General features: G+C 37.1%; 1 protein-coding gene across 5 annotated transcripts in view; it reads right to left on the reverse strand.

The window, feature by feature from the left end:
• The window catches only part of Gucy1a1 (guanylate cyclase 1 soluble subunit alpha 1), a 73,569-nt gene that overhangs the window by 10,402 nt on the left and 45,394 nt on the right, over positions 1–17,773 (reverse strand). For all 5 annotated transcript variants that reach the window (XM_070012995.1, XM_070012992.1, XM_070012993.1 and 2 more), the window contains 4 exons: positions 14,690–14,748; positions 12,429–13,138; positions 7,853–8,338; positions 2,651–2,794 (listed from right to left, as the gene is read on the reverse strand). In XM_070012995.1, coding sequence (XP_069869096.1) covers positions 2,651–2,794; positions 7,853–8,338; positions 12,429–13,138; positions 14,690–14,748 — 1,399 coding nt within the window. The remainder of the gene's footprint in view (positions 1–2,650; positions 2,795–7,852; positions 8,339–12,428; positions 13,139–14,689; positions 14,749–17,773) is intronic.

Raw genomic sequence — 17,773 nt, forward strand, 5'->3', positions numbered from 1 at the left:
TGTAATCTATACCCATGTAAATAAAACTGCAGGGCTGGGAAGGTAGCTCAGTGGTAGAGTGCTTGCCTTGCATGCATGAGTCCCTGGGTTCAATTCTTCAGCACTACATAAGCAAAAAGAAAAAAAAGCCAGAAGTGGCACTATGGCTCAAGTGGTAGAGTGCTAGCCTTGAGCTGAAGAGCTGAGGGACAGTGCGCAGGCCCAGAGTTCAGGCCCCATGACCAGACCCTCAAAAAAAATAAAAACAAAAACAAAAACAAAAAAAAAAAACTTCAGTATGCCTGGTAGGTGTTGGGGCAAAAGTTTGAGAACAAGGAATGATTTGGAGAGGCACTGAGATGATTTTTTTTAAATGAGATTGTCTAACATACCTGATTTCTTGATTATTTGAGAGGAAGTACTGCCACACACAGCAAAGTTTTATATTATAAATGACAATCAGGCACCCTGTTCATTATTTTCCAAATCTGCATAAGTTTGATTAGGTATGTGCACTTTAAATAAAGGTCATGGTCTGTGTAGCTTAGATGTAATTTAGAAATATAGGATGCCAGTTCAGATTAATTTTACTGCTGATTTCATGAATTCAGATATTTCTGCTAGAGACATCCAGGCTCATGTTTCAAAAGGTCATGTCATGAATTCTTCAAAAGTTCCATAATATATTTTGTATTAGGAGATGTACATTCAAAGACAAACTCTACTAGTAATTGACAGTGTGTATTTTCCATGTCTTTATCTTTTTTATAAAAGATAGGGTTATAGGAGTCTTAATGTCCAATGTATATCCACACTTTCCTGATGCTCAGCAAATCTTCAACTCTGTCCCTGAAATGTTTCACCAGTAGCTTCTAACTCCCTCAGCTCTTTCCCAGGACACATAAATTTCTATATTTAACTTATCAACTTACACATCACTAACGCTAACCTGTTATTACTCTGATATCATCTTTAAAGCTAGTAATAAATACTTCTCCCAACATTTTAAAAATACCTTTTCAAAAATAACTGCACTCATGTTATTATTTCTTCCTTCTCAATACAAACTTCTTAAGCATAAAATTAATTTGTGAATAATTAAATGGTCTTATTGTTAATGGTCTGGATATATTTACTTTCTGGCTCTGAATTCTCTCACACAATAAAATAGAAAGAATAAAATATAAGTTCTCCTAGTCTAAAAATGCAATTATAGAAATGAAGTCTGGGAAAGTGAGATGTTGTGATACTTTGGAAATACACTTTGCAAATGAGTTCACACTCTTCATTTAGATATGGAGTCCAAGCCATTTTTTCTTTGTCCAGATTTAGGATAGCTCTGATCAATGATCTGTACTGTCCAAGGTTAAGTCATAAAATGCTGTGTTGCTTTACCCTATCTTATTCACTGGGATGTGAGTCCCCAGGTAAAAGGGAGACTACTCTGAGAATGACATGCTTCATCTTGTCGACCCTACGGTAAAAGCACCAGCAGAGTATCAACTTTCTGTTCATCCTCACAAAGGAACTAGGCAACTAAGAGAGGTGGCCATGTTGGAATATGTCCTGCTCAGAGCAATATGATCCCAGCTATTACAAGTTGCTTCAAGCACTTGGTTTTTCCCAGCTAAGATCGAAGATATTCTGTTTTAAAGACACAGTGGCACTCCTACAATTTATACAAATTCCTGATACTCAGAATAATGCATTAATAAAAGATTTGTGGTTTCACATCACTAAATTTGGAGAACTATATTACACAGTTGATTTAGAAAATAGACATGACAGCTTAGAAAAATGGCTTCTGTTAAGGTTAAAGAAAGATAGTGCTAAACCTGAAATTACTACACGCACATTTTCTACTTCCTAAATGTCATAAGTCTCCAAATGGAATTCTACACTCCTTTTAAGATTACATTTCTGAAGGGCATCAGTTAGGGATTCTTCTATAGTAATTAAGGATAGAGTCTGTATCATTCTCATATTCTCGTAGGTTCATTTGATTATTTGTGATCATTATGGCATCTTTTGGGGATCTAGCTAATATGAAACTATGCCATGTTATAGACCTTGGAAAATATTGGTGGATTCATAGCCAAAATTTGTATTAATATAAAGTCCTCTACCAGAAGCAATGAAACTTAACTGTCTGGGACCTTCTAGATTCATTTAGATGTGATGAAACAGGCACTTTCATGGAATTTCGAAGACTAGCTTTTCTGTTGTGAGCATGTATGTTTTTACTTCTATGAGTGAGTGAACTTCTGGGGTTTCTATAGAATGCTTAGGAGAGGTTCCATTGTTCAGGCACACATCTTAGGATGGTCTCTAATGTAGAATTTCTATCTTGCTGATTAAAGCAGCAGTTTTCTGAGCATAGTTTCTTTTCTTATCTTGGCAATAAGGCAGCCAGCTTCTAGACCATGGGAAAAGGTAATGGTTCCGCAAGGTGACTTCTGGAGACATTTCTTTGAAAGCCCAGGTTACCAATGGCTTCTCCAGTCATATCAGTATTCCTTAAGTCATTAGATAAGCTATAGGAAATTTCTTTCTGCTTAAACTAGTTAGAGAAGATTTTGCTCTCTCCAGCTAAATTGCAACCAGTAATCTAATGTCTCAATACTCCACTAATAAATTCTTTCTCTAAGGATATCTCATCCCTATATCATACCTTAATAGGCTCTCCATGGGGAGACATAACTTCATCAGAGAGCTCCATCATCTTCAGGGCCATCAGGGCAATCTGGACAGCATGGGTATCACTCTCTCTATGTAATCCCCCAGCGACACAATATGCATCACCAATGGTCTCCACCTGGACATATAATGTATTGGACATATTCAGAATAAAGCTTAAGAAAAGCCACTTTGCAGAAATCAAGAACCATACAGCAGGAAGCACAGGTAAAATCTGATATTTTTAGCAGTGACTTCCCTTTTCAAGAGTACCATCAGTACCCTCCTAATTCAAGACTGCACGAGGGCAATGCAATCCTGTGAACACAACATCAAGTGGCTTTTTCTTCCACTTGCCACTGACTCAGCACGCCATTATCCTCTTCCTTTCAATGATACAAAATAGTATTTGTAGACACAAATGATATAATGGTATGTTTAGGATTAATAATAAATTGTTTACGATACAGGAATCACTTACCCACCAGGAAAATAGTGTTTTGCATGAAATCACCTCCTCAGTAACACATAAGTATAGAAAATGTGTAATGTACAAATAAGACACAAAATGTCATCAGAATACAAAAGATTGTTTTTCTATGGACTTTTGGGCATTTTACAGTAATAATTATGTGTCTATGTAGATATTAATTACAAGGACAGAAATAAAGTTAAATCATAAGAGAAAAACAATGAGTTTGGAAGGTTATTGGATTTCAAATTATTATACAAAATATCCTTATTGTTACAGACCATTTTTCTTTTAATCCATATGTGATACTGGTTACAGAGTGCTACATATTAATTTAAATTTACAAATAAATCTACTCATTCTGAGGCAATTGCATTTTTCTTCCCCAGATATGTATTGTAACTTATTGGATCTTCTCTATCATAGGACTCCCCTTTGAGTGGGTGAGGATGAGAAAGGAATAAAAATAAGCAAGGTGGGGTGGACAAAGCTTGAGTAATGACTTTTATCCTGTTATCTTTTACCCTATTAACTCAGAGAAAATGCCAAGGATCTTACAAAACCTCAAAAGGGCCTGCCTGTCTCCTAATCTCTGACTTGATCTTGTAAGTCTGCCCCTGCTCATGTTCTTCTACTGTCATCATCTTCCTGCTACCCCTCAGACAAACCAAATCTGCCCTCATTGCTATTCTTTTATCCAATAACCATTTGGCTTTTCTGTGGTTTCCCTCAGTCCCAGGTAAAACATCCCCTTTAGGAAGCTCTATTGAACCACTTTCTGCAAAGAGTTATCATCTTTAAACCTTTGCATTTCTCTCACTCTTAACTTGCTTTAACTCGAAAATATTGCATCGATTAGTTTCTTGTGAATTTGGTTCTTGTTTTTCTGGCTCTGAGTATACATAAGAACTCTGAGTGGATCTTTGTGTTCACTCCTGTATGGCCAGTGCCTAGTAATAACTAAACAGGCAGTGATGCTTTTTCAGGCATTTTTTCCAGCAATTAATTCATAAAATGAGCTCATCTGAATTTTTACTATTTCGGAGAAGTCCTATCATCATAACTACTTGGAGCTAAACATTTATTCTCTCTGCTCTTATAATATTTTGTGCCTACTTGAATAGAATTTGGCTTCCTTCACGGGGACAGGTTGAGGTGTCCTCCTGCATACTTTGTCCACTTGTGCTAACCAAATAATATTGATAGGAAGAAAATGACAACAAATGAAGTCCTGATGATCAGATCCTGGAAGAAATAAATTGATGATTCCTTTGACACAAGTCCACCAATCCTTCAACATATCACACCACTGATGGTTATATACTATATATAATATAGTATAAATATTAACTATATATAAATTAAACAGAATCCATGACCAAGTTCCCTTCTTATTTACTTTCAGCTATCTCCAGGTATTTTTACATGAATTTGGAAAGGGCCACAAGGTGGAAATGAGGTCTGGGTGGGCAGGTGACGTCCTATTCAGATAGATGTAGTTGAATTAGTCAGAGAGCTCTATAATTTCATCCTGGCAGGAGAGGGCAGTTTCAAAATCCTTAATAGGGTATTTGAAAGTGCAAGAAGGATGTTTCTGTTTTAGTAATCACAGTGGTTCCCAATGAAGAAAAAAAAAGTAACTTCCTTCTTATAGTTCTGAGAGGAGACATTCTCAAGAGGCAACAAGAAAAAAAAAAAGACAACTACAAATAAACATAGTAAATTCCACAGGAGGCCATAACACTTAACCTAACTGAAGCCAATTATTTTATCTATAATTACACAGGGATTTCTTTTCTCTTCTCCCCAAGGGAGTCATGGCTCTCTCTGGAATTTCCTGTTAGAAGGTTTTTAAGAGAAGGTTTTGATTTTAGTATGTCTAAAGAAACAAAACATAAATTATATTTGTTTCCTCCTCAATAATTTATTTCATGCTGGGCTACACCCTGAAGTGCCAGATTGCTATGTGACACGTTAAGCTTATGATTTAAGTCAGACCAATGAGATTAATGCCATTCACTTAATATCATGACCTATAAAACAAGGCAAAATAACTTACAGTTGTAAAATGCCAAAGTTTTTCCCCTTTGGTGCCAAGACTAGAGCTTGAACTCAAGGTCTCACACTCTCCCTTGTCTTTATTGAATAAGTCTGGCACTCTACAACTTGATCCACCTCATTGCCAGATTTTTGCTGGTTAATTGGAAATAGTTCTTATATTTGTCTGCTAAGTCTGGCTTTGAATCATGATCCTCAGATCTCAGGCTCCTAAATAGCTACAATTACAGGTTTGAGCCATGAGAATTCAGCTAAAAATTAGTTTTAAAGAAGCAGGTAGAATTTGAAATTTCTTCATTAGCTTTCCTCCTAACAACTGATACATTAAAAAGGAAAAGAGATACAATGACTGGGTAGAGGGTTATACAATGTCTGGGGTAGAGGGTTTCTACATTATCTCAGCATCTAACATCATCTGGCCACTAAGTCCTGGATGCCTAATCCACAATGTGTATTATCTAGCACAATCTTTACAATTCTGTTTGTGAAACATAGGACAGAGTGTGTTACACACATAAACTCTGTGTGATTATTGCTTTCTCTGTTCTAGAAAGATAATTGCATTTTAATCCAACTAGACAGTCTATGTCACTTAATTGGCCCAGCAACCCCACTTTTGAGCATTTATCCAAATGATTACAAACAAGACCATACTAAAGCTACCAGCACATCTATGTTTACTGCAGCATTATTTACCATAGATAAGATATGGAACCAACCCAGATGCCCCTCAGTAGATGAATGGATCAAGAAAATGTGGTATATATACACAATGGAATTCTATACCTCCATCCTAAAGAATTAAACTGCCCCATTTGTTAGGAAATGGAACGACTTAGAGAAAATTATATTAAGTGAAGTAAGCCAAGCCCAAAGAAACAGGTCCCATGGTTTCCCTTATTTGCTATAACTAGCATATGTCTGGGACAAGCAGAAAAGCTCAGATAAGGTGATGTTAACTGAAATGATCCCCGAGATAGGGACACAAGTAGTTTTTTCTTCCTTGCTATTGTTTCTAACATATTTATAAGGTACCAAGTGATGTTTTTGTTGCTTTGTATGTCCCTGCCCCCTGGTATAACCCCTGTTTTCACTGTATTTGATGTTGGTATAATTTGTGGAGGGCAAGGGAAAAAACAAAATGTTTATATAAGGATACAGATTGACCCATTGCAACAATGTACAAGATGCTATGTTGAAAAACAAACTTTACAATTTAGGTGGGGGGGGGCAGAGAGGGTATAGTTGTGGAGGTGGGAGGGATGAGATGGTAGGGGAAAAACAAAGGAAGAGGCAACAATGCTATACTCATTACCTTGCTCATGTAACTGTAACCCCTCTGTAAAGTATTTTCATAATAAGAAAACAAATTTAATTTAAAAAAAAGAAATGTAATTACACTTACTCAGTTACAAAACAAGAAAAGTAAAGGACAAGATTTGAATTTGTCTCTGCTCCATGCAAAGCTGTAAAACTGGCTTAAATATGTGATTTTGATTTCTGTTAACTAGCTATGAGCATTATCAGGTAAGCTCTGCATTGAACTCATCTATATGAAAAAAAGGTTTATAATAATCATTCTTTATTTTTTTATTGTGAAAATACTGTTCAGAGGGGTTACAATTACATGGGCAAGATAATGAGTACACTTCTTATCAAGCATTGTAGCCTCCTCCTTTGTTTCCCCTTCCCATCCCTTTCCTCCCCACCCCCCACAACACATCCTCCTCCACCCCTCCCCTCCCACACCAAAGTTATAAAGTTCATTTTTTGACATAACGTCTTGTACATCTCATTGTTGCAATGGGTCCACCTGTATCCCTGTTTTAACGATTTGTGTTTTCCCTTCCCCTCCACAAATTATACCAACATCATATATAGTAAAAGCAGGGGTTATATCATGGGGGAGGGACATACAAAGCAACAAAGAAATCATCTTATAAATATGTTAGAAACAATCGCATGAAAAACAAACATTTGAATACATATCTTAGGGTTCATTTCCCTAACATCAACTTATCTGACCTTTTTTGCTTGACTCAGACATATACTACTTGTTGCAAATACGGGAAACCATGGGACCTATATTTCTTTGGGCCTGGCTTACTTCACTTAATATAAGTTTTTTCCAAGCCTTTCCATTTCCTAACAAATGGGGCAATGTCATTCTTCCTGATGGAGGCATAGAATTCCATGGTGTATATATACCACATTTTCTTGATCCATTCATCTACTGAGGGGGCATCTGGGTTGATTCCAATTCTTTATTTTTATATGTTCAAAGAATAAAGGACTTCATTGAAATACTCTTGCATAACAATCCAACTCAGTTACCACAGTGAAATGGCTGGTCCATTGACTGTTAAACACCATGTTTTCCTGGTTCTTCTATTCAGCCTATTCTCCCTCCATTCTCTCCTCATTCTTTGAGAAGATAATGGGATAGTCCTTTCCTGAAACAATTAGCTATGTTTCAGAGCAGATTCAGAGCTATTTCTGGCTGGAGAACACCCACATAATTAGTACACAATGACTGTTCCCCGGATATAGTCAGAGTAACCCAGCAGAGAAAGCTTTGCATTTGCATTGCAATGCAGGGTCAGAGCATAGCACTTTTTTCCCAGTGACTTTTACCTATAAAATTGTCATTGCGCTGCCCTCCCCTACCTTGTAGACATCCAGCTCTCCACACTGCTGATCAAAGCGAGTGTACAGCTCATTGAGCATGGTGATGACTTGCAGTGGCGAGCACTGAGAACAGATGGCAGTGAACCCCACGATGTCCGAGAAAAGCATGGTGACATTATTGAACTTCTTGGCTTGTACAACTTGTCCTTGCCACAGCTGTTGAGCCACCTCACAGGGAAAGATGGAACACAGCAGATCGACTGTCTTTTTCTTCTCCTCTTCCAGGGCCTGGTGGGCATGCTCAAGAGTTGCCTTCAGTTTCCCCAGCCTCTTCTTCAAGCCATCTTGGGCTCGAGCTTGTTCACCTATCAAGACCACATCTCTTAATGCATTATGAATTGGGATGTCAGACAGGTAGAGGCCGCGTCCTGTGAAATCTTCTAATCTGTCCACACAGGGTGACCCCAAGAACAAAATGGCACTGGATTCAACAATGTAAATCATTTGGCCTTTGAGATCCATAACCTGTAAAGCAAAGGAAAACCAATTGCTGTGGATTTTGCAAGTTCCCAACACCTTTCTCAGATGGGAGGAGTTAGATACAGCAGCCCTTTGTGCTTGTGTTGTTGTTGTTTAACTGTTTTAGTTTGCTATGAGTTCCAATATGCATGCAGACATTTAAAGAATATATTAGAACAGACATTACACAGAAATTATTATTATAATGAATGCAAACATCTTGCTTCAAGGGTTACTCATAGCAATCTGTGGGTCCTAGTACTGTCCTTGACCTTTTTTACTCAAGGTTAGTACTCTACTAGTTGATCCACTGCCCCACTTCTGGCATTTTGGATTAATTGGAAATGAGTAATTGTTTAGAAATAAGAATCTCATGGACTTTCCTTCTCAGACTGGCTTAGAACTATGATCCTCAGAGCTCAGATTCCTGAGTAGCTAGGATAACAAATATGAGACACCAACACCTAGTTTCTTTCCTTTTTTCTTTCACTTTCTTTTACTTTTTCTCCCTTCCTTCCTTCCTTCCTTCCTTCCTTCCTTCCTTCCTTCCTTCCTTCCTTCTTTCCTTCCTTCCTTCCTTCTTTCCTTTCTTCCTTCCTTCCTTCCTTCCTTCCTTCCTTCCTTCCTTCCTTCCTTCCTTCCTTCCTTCCTTCCTTCCTTCCTACCTTCTTTCCTGTCCTGTCACTTCATGCTAGAGATGTTTGATAGTTATTAAGTCTCAGGGAAAAAATGGGGTTCTCCCTTTCTTCCCTCCCTCCTTACCTCTTTTCCTTCCTTCCTTATCTCTCTGCTTCTCTATTTCTTTATCTTTCTTTCTCCTCTCCCTTTCTTCCTTTTTGTCCTTCTTCTCTTTCCTTTTGTTTCTTCCTTCCCATACTTTCTCCCACTCTCCTTCTTTCCTCCCTAATCTTCTGCCCTCCTTGCTATTCTCTCTTTTCTTTTGCCCTCTATTTTCCCTTGTTCTCTCCTGGCACATGTGGAAAGTAAAAAGCCTCCAAATATTTTCCCTAGTACCTCTAGAAAGTTTTTTTATTTGTGTTTTTGGTGTTGTTGTTTTGTTTTTGTCTTATTTCTTTGTGCTAAGGCCCATAGAGCTGTCTTTCAGAAGTCATTTTACAATGGACCTCACAGAGCCTTGTCTAGAGAGGTCTTGTCTTTATTTCTATTTCAGCTTAAGCATCTAGTCAACAAATGAACAATCCAGAGAGAGGTAACCAGGGGGCTTGACCGCCATGAGGCTTCAAGTTCTCATCCAGATGAGGAGAAGATTTACTGGCAGTTGTGAGAACAGTGTGCACATATGTATTCATTACAGCCATGAAGCAAAAGTAACCATGGCTGAGTCCCCATTTTTCACGCATGTAATCCTAGCTATTCAGAAGGCTGAAATCCAGAGGACTGAAGTCCATGAAATTCCATATCCAAGGATAAAAGCAGAGTAGGAGTGTGGCTAAAGCAGAGCACTATCTAAGCAGCTGAACAACAATGAAACTGAGTGTGAAACATGTATTTAAACCAATTTGGGGAAGAAAAAGCCCAATTACAGGAGACTGGTTAAAGTAGAGCAGGACTTTGAAAATGGCATCCTGTTACAAAGGCACAATAGCTATGTGCATATGATCATATAAAATGATATTTATGGAAATGGACTCCAAGAAATGGAGTCCATTTTTATTGTTATTATAAAGGTGATGTACAGAGGGGTTATAGTTATATAAGTCAGGTAATGTACATTTAGTTTTGAACAATGTCCCTTCTTCCTTCATTTTCTTCCAGTTTCTCTCTCCCAAGCCCCCAACAAGTTGTAGAGTTCATTTTCAACATAGTGTCTAGTATCACTGCTTCATTTCTTCACCTTTGTTTCACTATTTCTCTGACCAAAAACAGACAAAACAGACAAACATATCTAAGACAAAAGGTACAGAAAATAACAGCAACAAAAGGAGAAAATAAAAACAGAAAACAAAAACCAAAAGGTAAAATAACCAAAAACTTCTTGTCTAAATTTCTTGTTCATTTCTATAGACATCATTTTGTATGATCATATGCACATAGCTATTGAGACTTTGTCATTGGCTCCTAAGAATATCATCCTTTGGTCGCACTGTGTGATATCTAAAGTGCTGATAATTTATTGTGTATAACTGTATTTTTTTTGTTTTTTTTACCATCCAGTATATTTACTTATAGACTTATAGGTGCATTCTAGTTACAACAAATGAGGGAAACCATGCAACCTATGTTTCTTTGGGTCTGGCTTCCTTCATTTAATGTTTTCCAAGTCTTTCCATTTCCTAATGAATGGTACCATATCATTCTTTATGTTGGAGGAGTAGATTTCCATTGCATTTATATTTCCTTGATCCATTCATCCACTGAGGGATATCTGGGTTGATTCCATGTCTTGGCTATGGTAAACAATGCTGCAATGAACATAGTGGTGCTAGTGGGTTTCGTGTGGTCATGTTTATGGTCTTTTGGATAAATGCCTAGAAGTGTTCCAGAGTGGTTGAACAAGATTTTATTTTGTTTTTGTTTTCCCTTTGTCTCTGCTTTTATTTATTTTTTTTTGTTTTCTGTATCTTTTATCTTGTTTGTAAGTTTTGTGGATAGTAAAGGGTGGGGGAACACAGAAATCCTGGGACAAAGGTTGAAAAAAAGCAGCAGTAATACTTACTAGACATTGTGTTGAAAATGAAGTATACAATTTATGGTGGGGAGGAGCAGAAGGGAAAAACTGGGAGAAAGTGAGTAAAGAGGTAACACTGTTCAAAAAGAAATGTATTTATTACCTGACTTAAATAACTGTAACCCCTCTGGTACATCACCTTTACAATAACAATTTTTAAAAAAGAAAGAAAATGGCATCCTGGATAGCCTCTAAAAATGTATATAGATCTTTGTCAAACTTCAGAGATTGTTTTATTTTTTTATTTTTATTTGTTATTTCTTTGTACTGAGTGGCCCACAGATTGACTTCTCTTGAGCCCTAGCTGGAGAGGCCTTGTCCCTATATCAATTTTGCCTTAAGCACATAGACAATAGCTAGCCCCAAAATGGGAACAGAAAAACAAACCAGGATTAAAGGAGGATTAATATGTATCATTAATGACAGAAGTAGTTGTGAAAGCTAATGCTTTTGGCAGTTTTGCTACAATGAACATCTTTCATTTAGAATAGAAAATTTTTGTAATAAAGTAATAATGAAGTTCTTCTTTTTAGGGAGGGAGGTATGAATTGAACTCAGGGTATTGAACTTGCTAGGCTACCATTGTACCATTAAGCCACACCCCTGTTATATTTGCTTTATAGATGTTCTTTCTCCATAGGCTCTCATGTTGTCATCCAAAAGGCCTTGGGCTGTGATCCTCATATCTCTGACTTCTGAGTGGCTGGGATTCACTATCACACTCTACTAGGCTATCTCAATTTTCTTTCTTAAAACAAACTGTGCTTTTTCTTTCTCCCTTAGCCTTGTTTTCAATACAGTAGTACACTAGTGAACATTCTATCCTAAGACTGAATGATTACCAAAATTCTCTATCATGAAATACCAACCTGCTCATGACTCCCATTCTATAGCAATCAAGACTGATTAAAATTCTACTTAGTTATTTTCTTCCACATGAAGTTCTGCTTGTTTATTGCAAAGCAATACTTTTTATTATTCAAAGTAAGCTATTTGAAAATAATTGAGAAGTTTTAATATAAACATTTATCTAATGTAGTTATAACTCATTACAATTTTAAAAAGGCAACTGCCTTCACTAAACATTTGTGAAGTAATCAGCTAACTAAATAAGCAAAAAAATACTAGAATGATTATGTTTTAAGTCGATCCCAGTCTAAAAAATATTTTAGAGTTGGTTTACTATTATTATTGTTAGTATAAATTATCTGTAAGTAGTTGTACAAAGGAGTTTTAATTCAACATGTCAATTTATCAGTGCAGTGTATCTTGATCAGAATCACCCCTTTTAGAGTAGTTTTAAATATCAAAGAATTTGACGTGATTCATACATTTTACAATTGATTTCAGGTCCTTAGCTATGGAGTGACTTATCTTACATTAGAGATAATGTTCTACTTTCCTTACCCTGGAAGATTTCTTCACAGAGTTATCCCATCTTCTCACTCGTATGACAAACTGCATATTCAACATTGTCATGATCCCACTAAAGGTTTGGTTGATTCTGGGAGTCAGAATATCAAAGTATTCTTCAAAGCTTGGCTTCCCTTGCAAGTCCCTCTTGTTGAGTAGCCTTCTGATGCCATTCCCAAGTTGAAGGATGGTCAGGTCTCGGTCAAACATGAAGTGGAATGGGAATGTCTTGCAAAAGAGTGATGTGGGAATCACCAGTGAGGACTGGGGTTTGCCTGGAGACAAGGATGGCTTGATGCTTTTCACATGAACAGAGTACAGCAAATAGGGCTGATTGACAAATTCTGTGCAGTCACTTCGGAAGCATGGAGGCATGAGGGACACGTCCACTTCACTTTCATACAATATATGGGCAGCAGCCTTAATGACGCCTGGGAGAATGAGGGATGTGATCCTTTTGGGGAAGAAATAGTAAACATTTAAGAACTCATGATCTTTATCCAGGCAGAGGATAGAGGCATCTTCTAGCCTGCCCATCTTCTCTGCATCTTGGCAGTGGCTGCTCTGCTTCAGAAGGGTGCTAAAGCTGTTCAGAAAGTCTTTCAGGGTGCCACCTACCACACCCAGAATATGCTGGTCTTCCTCATAACACAGCTTGAATAACTCTTCTCCCAGAGATACTTTGAGGATTTCCACTGGAACCCCTGGAAGGTAGAGCACACTTCAATCAAGTCAAACATGTCAGCTTGGAGCACTGTGCTGTTCACCTACTCTCAATTGAGACTTAGTATTGAGACTCATTATTTATTATAAGAACAGTTCCAACCCAAATCCAATACCAATATATTTAACTTATCAACATAGATGAGCTGCTAAAATTCTGATAATTCTAAGTAAAAGGCCTCAAGTAGTTACTTTTTTATGTGTATATAGATCAGTACAAGGGCTTGAAGTCAGGACATCTCATTCTAATTTGGCTTTCTCGCTAGTGGCTGGCATTGTACTACTTGAGCCACACATCCAGTTGGTTTTGCTTATTAGTAACATTTCTGCTAGCTTTGAACCATGATCCACTGGGTCTCAGACTCCTGAGTAGCTAGTGTGATCCCAGGGTCTCAAACTCCTGAGTAGCTAATAATACAAGCATTACCTACCAGCATCTACCTAGCAAACTTCACAGTTAATTTTAAAAGATGGTTGAATATAACACATTTCTTTCTTTTTAAAAATTTAATTTGATTTTATTGTAAGGGTAACGTCAGAGGGGTTAATTACCTAAGTAAGGTAATGAGTACATTCCTTGTGAAACATTGTTACCCCCTCTCCACGGCTGGCCTAAAAAAAACTACTGCTACTGCTACTGCTCTTGACTCCAAACTTCTTTTATTCTTTACACTTGGGATACACACGTTTCATTATAATATATGGGAAAATAATACAATCCTCAAGGATAGTATTATAATATATGGAGATTTAATAAGATCTTAATATAAATTAGTCATTGATACTGTTATAATAATTTTTCCTGTGCTAATACTTGGGCTTCATCTCAGGTTCCTGGACTTTACCTTTTAACTCAAGGATGATATTCTACCATTTGAGCCACAGTTCCACTTCTGGCATTTTGGTGGTTAATTCATGATAAGGGTCTCCCAAATTTCTTGCCAAGGCTAGTGTAAAAGCACAATTCTTAGATCTCAGCTTCCTGCACAGCTCAGATTACAGAAATGAGCCCAAAACACCTGATTTGTTTTAATTCTTAGCAATGAGTACTTTCAAAAGGATGGAGTGCTTTGGGTCCAGGTATCCAGACATTTAAAGAGTGAGCACAGCAAAGTCTCTCATCTATTTTTTTCTCTCAGGGTAATTATTAATGTGAGAACACTGCTGACCATGTTCCCATGGTTGTCTTCAACCTTTCAAAACCTTCTTTTATCTTGTTGAGCAGAATTTTTCATGTCTGAATGAGAGACATTTAGGCTCAGCACCAAAGCCTGTGAATGTCTGTTAGTCAGATTCCCACTCAGGCTTATCTACTTCTTAGCAAATAAACAACGATTCAAAGAGGAAATGTTTGAGCTCACACAAAAACATGTAGTATAAAAATACAGTTACTCTTTACATTAACATAACACATACGTTGAATACTTCACACTGGCAGTCACTTAGAAGTAAATATGAATATTTTTGGAGAATATTAGTTCTACAGGCATGGGTTATATTTTCTAACTGCACATAATTAAAAATTTGATTACCTGCTGCAATTGCTTGTTCGGCAATTGTTTTTTCAAAGTCTTCTCTCTCCAAGGGTTTCCTGGAAATAATCCAATATCTTTCATTATAAACTGATAAAGGAATGTTAAAAATTCAGATCAATATAAAAGTTCAGATTAATATACAGCCCTGCTGTTGGATAGTTTTGTAGAGGAAAATCTTGACCAGCAATTATAAAAGAAAGATAAAATGATTTATTCAGTTCCAAAACAATGTTGAAAACATCCAGTAGATATGAAATGATGTATAGTCATTATTAGAAAGTCACATTTGCCTTTGACGTCTACTTTACTCAAGTCTATACTGAAGCAAACCTCTTCTGGACAGAAATAGGAGAGTGAGCTGCTCAAAAGGTTGGTAAGGCTGGAGAGATACCTTAGTTTTAAAATACTTATTTCACTAGTAGAAGCACAGGGTTCCATTTCCAGCACCAAAATTATTTTTGAAGAAACAAAAAAAAGTATGGCAATATATCCTCAAATCCTAAGGGTTTTCCAATCATCCAGCTAAGAGAAAAAACCCTGCATAATGTAATTTAACTTACATGATCAAATTAAAAACAAGCTGTTTTTAATTTTTCATAAAAGCTTAGGACTTTATATTTACATCTCAGATATCATTGCCTTCAGCTTTTATCCTGGGTTTTGTATAAAAAATTAATAGTCAAAGTCATATGTTCTTTCATAAATCACTGAGCTTGTTCTCATATCTTGGATATTGGTAACAGGATACAATATGTTTTAATTGACAGGTTTCAATCATTTCAAATGAACAAATTGAAGACTCAACTTTGCTTAATTTTTATGAAAATTTCTCATCATGATGACTGATAATTACCAAATTTGCCCAACTATTCAAGTCTATTAAAAGGCATCCAATGTTCTCTTATTTATGTGATTTGCCACTAATAAGCCATTCTCATAGGAAGGATTACATTTTCAACATTTCAGTAATATGTGATAGATGTTATATTTCAAAAGAAACTATTTTCAGGAAGGAAATTGATCAACATACTGTTTTATCACATAAAGACATATTGCTTATAATTATTTAAAACACAAGGCATACATATGTTCTGTGAATTGAGTGGGTTGAAAATAACTAAATGATATTTTATCCAGTTTGGATCTCAGAGATCCTCAAATCCTTTGTGAGATATTTATTGATATGAATACATTTTTAGAGTTTTTTCCCTTTCATTTAAGCAAGTTCTATTCTTTTTGAAGAGCAAACTTCTTCACACACATGGGTAACTTAACAACTATAGTAGGAGAAAAAGCAGAGCTGAGTAAGTTGTTTTAACCAACACAGAGTGTAGAGCAAACTAAGTTTCTCCCCTTTGCCTTCAGAAAACACAGGGAGAGGGACTGGGAAGATGGCTCAGTGGTAGAGCGCTTGCCTTGCATGCCTGAGGCCCTGGGTTTGATTCCTCAGCACCACATAAGCAGAAGAAAAAAAAAGCGAGAAGTGGCGCTGTGGCTCAAATGGTAGAGCACTTGCCTTGAGCTGAAGAGCTGAGGGACAGTGCCCAGGCCCAGAGTTCAGACCCCACGACCGGACCCCCAAAAAAGAAAAGAAAACACAGGGAGATGTGGAAAAAATAACTTGTATTGTCAAAGCTCATAGGATTCTGTATAGACCAGGATAATGACGATTTACCTTGTGAACGTTAAAATGTATTTGTGACTCTAAGTATCACTATTCCACAATACTGCGAAATATGTGAAATTTATGTAATCACCTAATCTCAATTAGAGAAAAAAAGTGAGAGAAGGGATGGTGGGTTAAGAGAGATGCGTGACAATGTTGTCAGACACTTTGTACTCGTATACTGTTTTGTAGAATTGGAACTTCTTTGTACAACTACTTAAAGATAAATTTTTTAAAGCCATTTTGAAAAAAAAAAAGAAATGAACTTTAAAACTTTGGGCAGGGGGTAGTTGTGGAGGTGGGAAGGAAAGGATGATAGGGGAAAACAAGGGAGGAGGCAACAATGTTCAATAGGAAATGTACTCATTACCTTGTTTGTGTAACTATAACCCCTCTGTACGGCATTTTTACAATAAAACCGTACAAAATAAATAAAAAAAAGAAAAAAGAAAACACAGGGAGGCAGGAGCACTTGTGTGTGATCAGTAAATGCTTGCTTGTGTCACACACACACACACACACACACACACATACACACACACCATGTCACACATAATAATATGACACAATGATTCCAATAAAGGTAAGGATGTATCTGAGCAAACAGAAGATACTGGAGAGATGTGATAGGGGGTACTGAAATTTGTTCCCCTAAGCAACATGGTAGGTTGAAAATGGATAGGGAAGATGACAATTTGTTAGCCAAAGACAGTGTTTAATATATTAGATATTATTGTTTTTTGTTTGTTTTCCAAGTCCAAGAAAATAATCTGCAGCATACAGAGGGGTTGTAAGCTTTCAGCAGTTGGTGAAAGCAATAGAAGTAGTAGCTGAGTTGCCAACCAACTAAGAAAAGCCACAGAAATAAAGTAATACTCAGATCCAAGCAAAGCAATGCACTCTCAGTCTCTCTGTCTCTCTGTCTCTCTGTCTGTCTCTCTCTCTCTGTCTCTGTCTCTGTCTCCCTCTCTCTCTCTCTCACACACACATACACACACAAACACACACACACACACACACACACACACACACACACACACACACACACACACACACTATAATACTAAATGACCAGTATATCCATTTTTTAAGAAATCAGGAAAGTAGTAAAAGGTTCCCTCCTGCCCACCCCCCCAAGAATATCCTTACTGCATATCTGTATGTGGCTGGGGGAACATTCCAGAACACAAAGCTCTGAGAATAAATGCTGAGTGAACTGGGAGCCAAGGACAGAAGCAGGCAGGCCCAGTAGCAGAGCAAGAGTGACTTGTGGCTATCTTATCAGCCTAACTGAAAAATAAGGTCAGAGGGATCTGGAAGGCTTTTACTATCAGTCCTGTAAGCAAAGCTTCTGTCAGACTTAAATTCACACTCCCTTCTTCTGGCCATGACCCCTTCTTGGATTGGTCCTACTG

This window comes from Dipodomys merriami, unplaced genomic scaffold (genome assembly GCF_024711535.1).
Source record: "Dipodomys merriami isolate MVZ:Mamm:240054 unplaced genomic scaffold, mDipMer1.0.p SCAF_9, whole genome shotgun sequence".
In the NCBI taxonomy this organism is placed as follows: Eukaryota; Metazoa; Chordata; class Mammalia; order Rodentia; family Heteromyidae; genus Dipodomys; species Dipodomys merriami.